The 12,336-nt window shown below is 43.6% G+C and overlaps 1 protein-coding gene across 1 annotated transcript in view; it reads left to right on the top strand.

The window, feature by feature from the left end:
* Window positions 1-4,228: 4,228 nt before the first annotated feature.
* Window positions 4,229-12,336, top strand: part of LOC147465474 (NADH-ubiquinone oxidoreductase) — a 35,308-nt gene continuing 27,200 nt past the window's right edge. Inside the window, exon 1 of the mRNA XM_086520372.1 lies at window positions 4,229-4,447. Coding sequence (XP_086376498.1) covers window positions 4,300-4,447 — 148 coding nt within the window. The 5' untranslated portion in view covers window positions 4,229-4,299. The remainder of the gene's footprint in view (window positions 4,448-12,336) is intronic.

Below are 12,336 nucleotides of genomic sequence, written 5' to 3'. Positions count from 1 at the left end.
ATAGGGTTCAAAAGATTTTACCATGGTTCGCTGATGATCATGCAAGCATCCTTGTTGAGGTGAAACAAAAACTAGAGTTCAACCATGCATATCTTAGTGGAGCAATTTGTCCAATAATTGTGTTGCGGGCTTTGACATCTTTGAATCAAACTCCACTAAATGTTGATCACAATGTCTCCAAAAATGGATCTTGGGCTTCCACTTTCCAAATAGTGCCCGATGTTGCGCTGCAAGGAGAAGGAGAAGACGAGCCTGAAGAGGCCACAATTAATGGATCTAATACACTTGTGCACGGAATCTACTCTTCACAACAAGTTGTTGATCATAGTGTGCATACACATAGTATTGCACCATGTGAAGGGTTTAGCCCACTTATCATGTTTGATGATGAAGCGTGTGAAGAGTTATCATTCCCAGGTTTGTTTTTTGGCAACATAAGAAGTTATGTTTCTCTTGCAAAGGCTAAATTTCAAAAAGTTGCTCACTAGGAGCTTAAAAACAAAGACATACGCTTTGCATTGGACATTGAAAATCTTTTCGTCAAGGTTATGAATATTATCATTGGAAAAGTCTTGAGCTCCATATGGGTTCGTCTTCAAAAAGGCAAATTGCAAGGGAGATAGCTGCATGCAAGTGATGTCCAAGAGAGCACTAATATTGACCAAATGCTCCAATCACAACTTGGCTATCACATGATGTCATTACAAGGCTTAGCTTAAACACAATGTTTTTGCGATGATTTGACAAGTAGGGAAACCCACCTTATTCATCACCATATCCTATGCAGAGCAAAGGTGGAAACCTCTTCATTATTGCGTCACGACTAATTGGTGAGATCTATATTTGTCACGACTATTCGCTATTATGTTCACAAGTTCAAAGCTTTGAAGAACGAGCTTAAGCGCAACCCTGGAATACTTGGTCAAGTTATTGACTACTTCTTCATGATGGAATTCCAACATAGATGTAGCCAACATGACCATTGCTTGTTCTAGGTCAAGAATGCACCACAGTTTGGCGTGTCTAAAGATCAAGATGTCATCACCTTTGTTGATAGAGATACATCTCCACTAACAAAGATAGGTCTCCAGATGAACTAAAAAATGTTCAAACCCATTCACATTGAAAGACATGCCAGAAACACAGAAAATCTTGTTGTTTTGGCTTTCTTCGTCCACCTATTAGACAAACTATCATACTACACCCAATTGAGATGAGCGAGTCAAGAAAGAATACACTTCTTGGAAACAAAAAACAGATTGACGAAACACTTGCAAGAATGGGCCATGAGACAAAAATAAGCTTTGATGAATGGTTTCACTTATTAATTTTGGACGAAATCATATTTTGATGTGCTTTCATCAACACTAATAGAACCAACACTTTTAAAGGACATTTACACAAATAATCTCAATAAATCATTGGGCACCTTATGGCATGGCAATATTGACATTCAATTTATTTTCAATGCTCATGGACTGCACATCCTACATGACAAAGCATGATTCCACAACAAGCAAAACAATTAAAAGTGTCCTTAATAGCTTTAAAAAAACACAATCTTCCAACATTGGAGTGCCTCAAAAAATTGAAAGTGCTTTGATTAATAGCTAGGAAATCATGGCACAACAAACAACATATATTTCACTATCTTTGCCATTACACAACGTTAGCCAAGACATAAATGCAGACTTCCAGTTGCAAAGAACATTGCTGTTAAAAAGGCAAGCCACTCTAGACACACTTGATTCTTATGATACATAGATTTTCTTTGATGGTCTTGTTACTAAATACACTAAAAGACCAGCCAATCTGACACACCTATGCTTGGTTGAATTCACAAGTCAATTTGGCTACTCACGTGGTGCACAATGTAGGCAGAATAAACCTCGTGTTATCATGTATGCAAGCTTCAATGCAAATGGATGCTGGGAGACATTTCCATGAACTTTGCTTGCTCTTTCTCCTTTTCACATGTAATGAGACTGAATTCGATACATCCATGTCAACATGGAGAGATAAGTTTGAGTCAAACATTGGCACAATTAGTGTAAATAAGAAAAAATACACAAAAAACTTGAGCTCTTGACAAATAGTAAGCAACAATTCTTGTCTAATTTTTCCTCAAGAGAGGATCATCAAGAAACATTCAATTATGAACTCAACCTTGACTTGCCAACAACTAGAGTGCACACCACAAATATTGCAATATCATTAAGACTTCTTGGCATCCGAAATAAAGAGTATGACTTGCTTGTAATGATCTTAAACAATGAACAAAGACAACTATATGATGACATCAGTACGAGGAAAATATTGAAACCAGACAATCCTATCCACCTTTTTTTGATAGGTAGTGCTGGCACTGGGAAGACATTTACGCTACATGCTCTAGTGCAAAGCTTGGCTCGACACTACAACACATTGATTGCAAGTAACATTGAGCTTCAACAACATTGCTTATGGCTTACACCGGCAAAGAAACCTATAATTTTGGTGGCACAACCATTCACTCTGTTTTATACCTTCCATTGATGATCAATGAGAACATTCGTCTCAAATGGAACACTGAGCAATTTGCCACAGATGTATATAAATCTCAAGCTAGTTGTCTTCGAGGAAGCCTCTTTGATAGGGAATAGATTGCTTCATATTATTGACACACGGCTTCAAGCTATCAAGCATAATCACACTCAACCATTTGGTGGCCTCAACGTAATTTTTTGTGGTGATCTGTGTCAAGTAAGCCCTGTGTGCGACCGGTGGATATTCAACGACTCTGACAACACATTGGATATCTTTGCACCTTCATTTTGGAACGCCCACATAAAGTGTTGTGAGCTCATGACATCGATGCGTCAATCAAACAAAGCATTCATAGAGACCGGAATCGAATCAGAGTTGTAAAAGTAGATTGCAGATGATTTGTTACTCATCAACAGAAGACACACAAATAAACACTTCGACATCGTGACAACTCCCCAACTTTTTTCCACTAACACATTGAATAATCAACATAACCAAAAGGTTTGTTGACAAGCTCCATACAAGTGCATGTGTCATCAAAGCACGTAACAAACCACACAAGACATGCTCAAAAAATCTTCACATTCCAAACAACCCACAATTAATTGCATGGCTGATTGCGGTTCTTGAGTTAAAGCCAGGGATGATAGTTGAAATATGCTCTCGAAATATCGACATTTTGGATGGTTTAGAAAATGGGGCATACGACATTCTCAAAACAATAGATAACAATGGACATTCTATGTGGCATGGATAACTTTCTTTGACAAAACAATAGGGCAAAAATAAAGAGCTCAAACTTAACATCTGCTTAATAACCACATCGAGCTACATTGGACACCCATATTGGCCATTACAAAAGAGTTCCAAGTTGGAAGAAATCAACTCAACACAGTCTCTAGAACACAACTAACAATACAACCTACCAATACACGCACAATCCATAGCTCGCAAGGCCCCTTGACCAACAACAACATGATCCATCTTGTAAACGTTTAAAAATCGCCCAAGACACCCATACAATCACTCCTTCTACATTTGCAAAACTTGATTCAAGCCATTGATACCAACATCATCAACATTGTCATTGGAGAAACGTTCATGTCGATCACATGAGCAAGCATTACATGGATTGTGTGCCTTGCTCCATGGAAATAGCTACATCCAAACGATTCAACAAACAATTACTATGTACAATTCAATCCTTGACCATACTTGGGTGAGAAACTCAAAATCTCATTTCATGACTGCCACACGATTTTGCTTTTGGTCTGATCACTCATGGACATACAAACTGCTCCCAAAATGAGCAACCATCTAAAGGGGGCCTTGGCCCCTCAACCTCCCCCTCCCCTTCCCCATCCCCTGGAAAGCACCAAAACACTAATTTTGTATCCCAACTCTGATTAACCTAATCCATCTCATGATGTTAAAACAAAAGAAGTCTAGATTCGTATGTTCTACTTGCAAAGCTGTCGTACCTCTCGTCTCAATGTGATGGCAATTTCATAATGTACATTTGTTTGCTCATCTTGGCCTTGATTGTCTTAGGAGAGAGAGAATAGAAGAAGAAGAAGGAGAGAATTTAAGCGTAGTACTGAACTATCCCAAGTGACCTTAAAGATCTAATTAATGAAGGAGAGTTGAACTCAAGACTGGTATTCAAGGGGGAGCTTGCATAACCAATCTACCACTGTACCATTTTCCTCTTTTTATTAGCACACACAGCACACACACACACGAGAGAGAGAGAGAGAGAGGGCGCATTTGGCAATGGGGATCATCAAGTATGAGGAGCCGAAATATCCTGTTATCAACAGTGATCCTTCTGTCTCCATGATTTACTCCAACTTCAACACTACCGACTACTGCCGCATCACTACCTTCACCTCCGCTTCCCTGGTCTACGGCTACCTTGCAGGTGGATGCTCCTCTATTTTTGCGAATTTCACTAACATACATTTTCAAAGATTATACCCGCGTGTTTATTGTGTTCACTCACACATGCTGTGTGTTTGTTGGATGGAGAGAGAGAGAGAGAGAGATTTCATCTACGTGACAAAAATCCAATGTACAAATCGTCCATGCTGCTACAAACCATGGAGGAAAACCGTAATGAACTAATGGTAAAACTGGGCACACGTGGGTGTGCTCATTGTGATGTTGCGCTGAGGAGGGAAATCCTACCTGTGCCCATTGCATCCTCTTATAAAGCATCAGCTTTGAGAGAGGCCATCTCATTGATGTGGGCATTTTTTCCTCTCATATCCCCACATTCTCCTAGGTTGGGCATGGACATCTGCAGCGCATGAGAGTTATGTGACATCATGCTGCAATTTTTCTCTGACTGTCTTGGCCAAAATCTCTTCAACTTGGTCTTCTGTCCGAGACAAGATGTGGTCAAGTAGTCTTGGGGTCAACTGGCTTGAATTCTCATGGCCATTGCAAGAGTGAGTTCCCTTGTGGATATCTCCAAGGTGAATGATTTCCACATTTAACATGGAGGGGCACTTAGATGGTGTGTGATTGAGTGCTTTTTCTCTACCATTGGGGTGACTAAGCCATGAACTTGTACATTTGTGGAGTCTAGAAGGGGCACCTTGTGCGGTCCCAAATATGGTATTTGTAACGAGAGAGACGTACATACCCTCGGGCAGGTACTATGGCGGCGTCTACGGTGCCCCTCCATACAGCTTCGACGATAATTTTGCCAGCTACTAAAGTCAACGCAATAAGTGCATCAAGTTTCTTTTTCTCACATACTTTTTCTTGGTGGTGCTTTTGTTAGAGTTCAGATTCTTGTATGGTGGTGGCTCCGGTTTCTCCTAGGATCAGATTAGGGAGTGAGGGCTGTTTTGTGGTTGTGTCTGGCCATATTTGAGGTAGACGTACCTTTTCTCAACGGTGCATTCCACGGTGTTGCTGCCTAGTAGGTTGGCATGAGGCGAGACCCGTGTTCCTAGGGTTTCCCGAGGTCAAAGTCTTGAGTGTTCTGTAGTTGTGCTACTCCGGGGTCAAAGTATCGAGTGTTATGCAGTTGTGCTACTAAATGTGTGTCTTAGGTCACTTTCAGTGAGTCTATACATTAGGCCATTTCATGGGATCATGGGGTTTCGCAGAAGGTAGGGAAAATCTGGTATTTGTCTATTTATGCAAGCCCCCAGGCCCCCGTTGTACTTTTTGGGCATGTTGTTAGTGCAAAGTTCCAGTTTTTGGGCCTTCTTCTGTCTCTCTCTAGAGCCAAATCTGGCATTTTCTCTCCTCTAGCGTTTTTGTACGCATTAGTGCTTTCTCTCTCTTGCAGATTCCCTTGCTCTCTCTCTCTCTATTTTTTTTTTATATATATATATATAGCACTCCCCTTCTCCTCTGCTTGGACACCTACATGGTGAGGCATCTTGCTTCTTGTGCACCCGAGCCCGTTTGGTGGGCGATACACAGTAGGAGGTTGACTATGAGGAGAGGTGTTGCGATAGATCCGAGATTCATTGGTTTCCTGGTCCCAAGAGGAGGTTTGCTTGCGGTTGTAGACGAGATCACCACCCGATTCACCCTTTTCCTCTGTGTGAGTTTTTGATGCTGAATTTTCGTGACGAAAAGAGAGAGTTGTTTTTTTTTGCTTTTTTCACTTATTTGGGGCTGATTTCGACAGCAATGGGGCAAATTTGAAGGTTTCCCTTCTTCTACCTCGACCTAGCCTCGTCACATGCCCAAGTTCTCTCACACGATGGAGAGGAGTGATGATTCTGAAGTGAACTCGGTCCATGATGAAGTACGATAAGAGGTAGCTCTCTGTGGTGGAGATTCACCCGTTAACAAGGAGTGGGGAGATTGGTCCGAGTTCTACTATGGTGTACTGATCAACCAATCAAGATAACTACCCTCCCTACCTTTTTCTTGGATCGGCAATCGAATGGCGACAACTATGCCATTTGGAAAGCAACTATGATGGAGGTCTTTGACTCTTACGAGCTTGGAGGCTTTGTTTCGAGCAACTTGCAAAACTTGCAAAAACCAAAGGATTCTACAAAAGTGAAGTTATAGGAGCATGTCAATGTTCAAATCCGAACTTTCATAATCCTCAATAGTACACCATATGTCACATTTGATTGATGAAGGATGGAAGCTGATTTGGGATTAGCTTTCTTCTCTATACGATGGAGTCTCTCCGATGAAGCGGATAGCTTTATGTCACGTGACACATCCAACCGTATGTGTCCGTGGACAAGCTACAACATGATCAGGGTTCGGTTCAGTCAAGTCAGTCTAGAATAGGAAGTGTTCTGGCACTTTTGTGAGTCTGTTTGCAGACCGTGCATGCCCAGGCACTTAGAGTAGATGCATATCCTCTGGTTGCACGCAGCATGATCATATCAGCATTACCATCAGAATCCAACAGAATCCATCAGGAGCATTTTTCAGTGCATTAAACCTATTTTTCCTATTTTTGACATTTTTCACTTATTAATTTAAGTGACTTTTGTTGGGAACTGAGTAGGGCAAAATGGGTAAGATAATATATAAGCAAACCTAGGATTAGGCTAATTGGCAGAAGAGGAAGGAGAACACAGGCCAAGTGCAGCAGGTTCCCCCTTTCTCTCTCGGCAAGACTCCCTGCCTTTTTGTTGGCGTTTTTTCACCAATCTTCCTCAGCAAATTCAGCCTTGCCTTGGCGATTCCCATCAGCATTTTCAGCCAGGAACTGCAGCAACAAAAGGTTACTTCAGTAGCGTTTTGGCCCCCCTATTGTCTAGTGTTTTTCAACCAGCCCCTTCAGCGTTTTACAGCAGCTGTCCAGCGTTTTCAGCAAACAAGTGCACAGAGTAGCAGCATCTTCAAGCAGCCCCATCAGCGCCTACAAACAACCCAATCCAGCGTTTTGTTTCAGCCATAGATAGCGTTTTTAGGCAGTAGCAAGCATCATTTTCAGCGAACACTTTAGCAAGCAAAAAAGTAGCAGATCAGCCCGACAACTTTGACCCCTTGCAGATTCATCAAGCACTCAGTTTTCAGTCATAGTCTCATCACCGTTGGCCTCGACATAGCCCCATTTAGATTTGCATCAGCATCTTGTACCAGATTGTGCAGACCACTCTCGCCATCGAGAGTGGGGCCCTTGGAGGAGGGTTTGACAACTTTTCGGTGTCGTATTCTCTTCTCTCTCTATCTCTCAGTCTCATGCACCTTCACGCACAGTGTCCATTCACTTTGTTTGTGTCCATTGCACTCTCTCATTAAAGAACGGAAGGCTCTTCCTTCCCTAAGTAAAAGGAACCTTGAGCACAGTTCGGAGCACTCATCTTGAGCATAGTCAACATTCACTTCCGCAACACCTTACATTGGTATCAGAGCTTTGTCAGTGTTCTGTATCACTCAAGGAAAGAACCACAAGAATATCACAAGAATTTTTTTTGCTTGTTGCGGTCGCACGAACCCAAGTTCACTTGGGCGTGTCGATTCCTAATCATGTTTTTGAAGAGTGATAGGAAACCCAAGAAAGAAGGGCTTGTCCAGACTCCCCTTGTGCCTCTTTTCACTCATTGAGAGCGGACCGTGCACTTAGTGGCCGGCCAATCGACGTGAGGTGGGAAAAAGCAACCTTGGTGTGAGCGCAAGGCGGTCAAGGGGTGCGCCCGCGGAAAAGAGAAGAACTCGGGTGAAGAGAAGAGCCTTCTCTAACACAGATTGCGAGCGAAAGAAGAATCTCAAGACCCTTAAGACCCCCAAGAACCCAAGAACCCAAGACCCACAAGAACCCAAGTTCCTCGTGAACTTAAGAACCAAAGATCACAGTGTATGGTCATCACCCGAAGCAGAATGGATACTTCGCATGGAGGTGATGGGCATGAAAGTAGTGAAGAAGAATTTCCTCACCATGGAGGTTTTCCTGACTCTCCCCTTTCACCATCTATGCCAGGGATTGCACCAAATCCTATGGAGGCTTTGGTCAAGTCGATGATGGACATGATGGCACAACAACAAGAAGCGAATCGCGTTGCGCTAGCACAACAAGAAGCGACTCGCATTACTTTGGAACGCGAGTGCGATGCACGAAAAGACAGAAAAGCACAAAGAAAGGAGACAGCCGAAGAAAGACGAGCGGCCTTGGAGGCCGATCGTGAGGTTCAGAGAGACCTATGCACGCAAGAATTGGTTCGACATGTTCTTGCCTCCTCGAAATCCGAGCCAGCCAAAGATGTTGGTAGTTCATCAAGTGGCACAAGCCGAGATCCGGGCTCCAATAACCCAGTCACAGAGAAGATCCAGTTCAGTAAATATGATGGTAAGATGGATGCTACAGTTATTCATTCTTGGTTGCATCAATTTAATGCTTATTTTGCGACAACTAAGAAGACAGGAAATAGCAAGGTTTTGACGGCAGCCATGTACCTTGCCGGTGATGCCATAAATTGGTACCACGCATGGCTGGTTATGCGGGAGGAATATTAAGAAGTTTGAGCAGTGGTTACTCTCAGTACCTCCAAACGACGCAGGCTGCGGTCTGGGGGGCGTTTGGTTGTAAAAGGCCTCTTTATCTCTCGGCCCGGACCTTTTTAGGTTATGCGGGAGGAATGATGAGGGAGTCATTGAATATCTCCCGGCCCGGACCTTGTTAGGTTATGCGGGAGGAGTGTTGATTGGCGACTTTATGTTTCTATGTCTTGTAACATGCATATGTGAGCATTTGTTTTGCATTGTGATGTGCCAACCATTGAATTTTCCTAATTGGATGAGATTGCGTGGGTATGTAATTTTAGTGCATTAAGACACTTGTGGAAGATCAGTACGGTCTGGGTGTGATGGCTAATTTTACTATGCCGGAATATCAAGAGTTTCGATCTGGACGAAAGGAGAAGCTAACTCCTTGATCAAAAGAGCCGAAAGGAGAAGCTAACTCCTTAACAAAAGAAAGAGCAAATTGATTGTTCCTCGGAATGTCCCTCGGAATGACCCTCGGAAATTTTTGAGCTAACTTGAGTTGTTTTGCAGATATGCTGTAATCGCGGACGATTACTTTCAAGAAGGGGAGATGTAACAAACTGCTGACGTGTCAAAGCCTAAAGAATGGAGGCAACTTACAGATGCCGGCCGAGGGGCCTAAACCCTATGAAGAACAAGTAGCAGAAGAAGAAGAAGTCCTACCAACTTATGGGGATCTCGTCCGATGGGTCCCAGTGACATAAAGGGATTAAAATAAAGCAGGACTCACATACACACTCACACAAAGCTGATGACGTGGCAGCTGTACGACAGACTTTCGAAAATTGCGTTGGCATGATGACGTGGCAGGTTGTACGGATTTCCGTAAATTACGCTGGCAGCTTTTGGCATTGCTTTTGGGACCATAAGCTATTGACTTTTGAAGGCCTTTCATTGTAACTGCTTTTCAAACCAAGGGCCTTTAAATATGAGGTTAGGGCTCATTCTCTGGCATGCTTCCTGGAGAAGGTGCAGAGTCTCGAGTACCGGCTTGTATTGTGTTGATGCAATATAAGGAAATACCGAAAGGGGCGCCAAGGTTTGGGGCCAATACTCTCTGGGGTGGAATTTCGCCACTCTTTGTCGCCTCTCTCTCTCTCTCTCTCTCTCTCTCTTTCAATTCAGTTGTTATTGAAGTGCTAAATGTCTGTTCAGTCTGTTCTTTTCTATTGGCACGTGGTGCCCGTCTTGAAAAAAAATGGAGATTTTTTGGCGGTCTTAACACCCCAGGGCCCAGACTACTGCTACACTCATTGAGTATCCTTTTGTGGACATCGCAGCAGACATCTTCATCATTTGCCTCACATCTTCGACTTCATGCGGTTTGTTCAGCATCAGGTGCTGAGAGGGGGTGTTAGACTTACACCACTCTGCTGGTCTAGGGCATACATGTACGTCTAGTATGTCTCCGGGTTGTTAGCCATGGTCTAGGTTGTACTTGGTCTGGGCGCACGAGTTTGGGGCTGGCCATCCACTTTTTTGTCCGGGCGTCCTCATATATTCCATGTATCATTTTTCTGTTGGGTTGTGGGGATTTTTATCAAGCCTTGCCCTACCTCCCCTTGGGCACCTATTTATAGGGGTAGGGGGGTACCCACTTCCACATCTCACAGAGATCATCTAATCATTGTACGGGTCTTCTATTCTGGTAGTCAGTGGGGGGCGATCACCATCTCTCTCTCTCTCTCTCTCTCTCTCTCTCTCTCTCTCTCTCTCTCACGCTTTCGCACACCCGCACACGTCACGTGACACATCCAACCCTATGTGTCTGTGGACAACAAGGGTTCAGTCAGTTCAGTCAATCTAGATTAGAAGTGATCTGGCACTTTAGTGAGTCTATTCGTAGACCGTACATGCCCAATCACTTAGTGTAGATGCATATCCTCTGGTTGCACACAACATGATCATAAGCATTCCCATCTGAATCCATCGGAATCCTTCAGGGGAATTTTCGAGTGCATTTAGGCTATTTTCCCTATTTTTGACATTTTTCACTTATTATTTTTAAGTGACTTTTGTTGGAAAGTAGGTAGGGCAAATTGAGTAAGTTTGTATATAAGCAAACCTAGACTAACACTTTCTGGCAGAAGAGGCAGCAGGAGCTCCATGCTCAACAGGCACCTTCTTAGCAGAAACCCCCCCAGGAGACCTAGCGTTTTTGGAGCAGTAGCCAAGACCTAGCGTTTTCATCACCAGATCAGCCAGCGATTTGCTTTTACAGATTCCGGCGACAGCAGAACCTCATATCAGCCTAGCGTTTTGCATTTTGCAGAGCAACCTTGCGACAGCAACAAAATTCAGCCCTAGCGTTTTTGATTTGCAGACCAACCTCAACGTTTTGCAGATTACCGCGACGGAACCTCAAGCAACACCAGCGTTTTCAGTTTTCAGCCTTTAGACATCGCTTAAGAACCCCCGAACCTCGCAGACCTCACCTTCTCGCATCAGCTCCTTGCCGCACTGTCAGTTTCTGCAAGGTTTACAGTTTCAGCCCGGAAAACACAGATTTCAGCATCTGCGTTTTCAGCGCGTCGTCGTCCATCGTCGTCATCGACATCGTCACTGACATAGAGTCAGAATTCAGCAGATAAAGATTTGGAGATTTCAGCCCTTAGAGTTTTCAGATTTCAGCCTGTCTCGTCGTCGTCTTCATCGCCGTCGACATCGTCGGCAAGTCCAAGCATTGTAGAGATTTGTGCAATCATAAGTAGACCACTCTCGCCGACGAGAGTGGGGCCTTCGGAGGAGGGTTTTACGTCTTAGGTGTCGTATTCTCTTCACTCTCTATCTCTCAGTCTCATACACTTTCACACACAGTGTCCATTCACTTTGTTTGTGTCCATTGCACTCTCTCACTAAAGGAACGGAAGGCTCTCCCTTCCATAAGAATAAAAGGAACCTTGAGCACAGTTCGGAGTACTCATCTTGAGCAAAGTTCAAACATTCATTCCGCTGCACCTAACATAAGTATCAGAGCTTTGGCAGTGTTCTGTATCACTCAAGGAAAGAACCACAAGAATCACAAGAATTTTTTTTGCTTGTTGAGGTCGCACGAACCCAAGTTCGCTTGGGCGTGTCGATTCCTAATCGTGTTATTGAAGAGTGACAGGAATCCCAGGAAAGAAGGGCATCTCCAGCCTCCCCTTGTGCCTCTTTTCACTCATTGAGAGCGGACCGTGCACTTAGCGGCCGACCAATCGACGTGAGTGGGAAAAAGCAACCTTGGTGTGAGCGCCGCCAACGGGTGCGCCCGCGAAAGGAGTAGAACTTGGGTGAAGAGAAGATCCTTCTCAAATATAGATTGCAAGCGAAAGAAAACCTCAAGAACCT

This window comes from Adiantum capillus-veneris, chromosome 1, assembly GCF_014529385.1.
Source record: "Adiantum capillus-veneris isolate H3 chromosome 1, ASM1452938v2, whole genome shotgun sequence".
Lineage (NCBI taxonomy): Eukaryota > Viridiplantae > Streptophyta > Polypodiopsida > Polypodiales > Pteridaceae > Adiantum > Adiantum capillus-veneris.
Note: the sequence above shows the minus strand (reverse complement) of the source record. Positions and strands in the feature narration are given on the sequence as shown.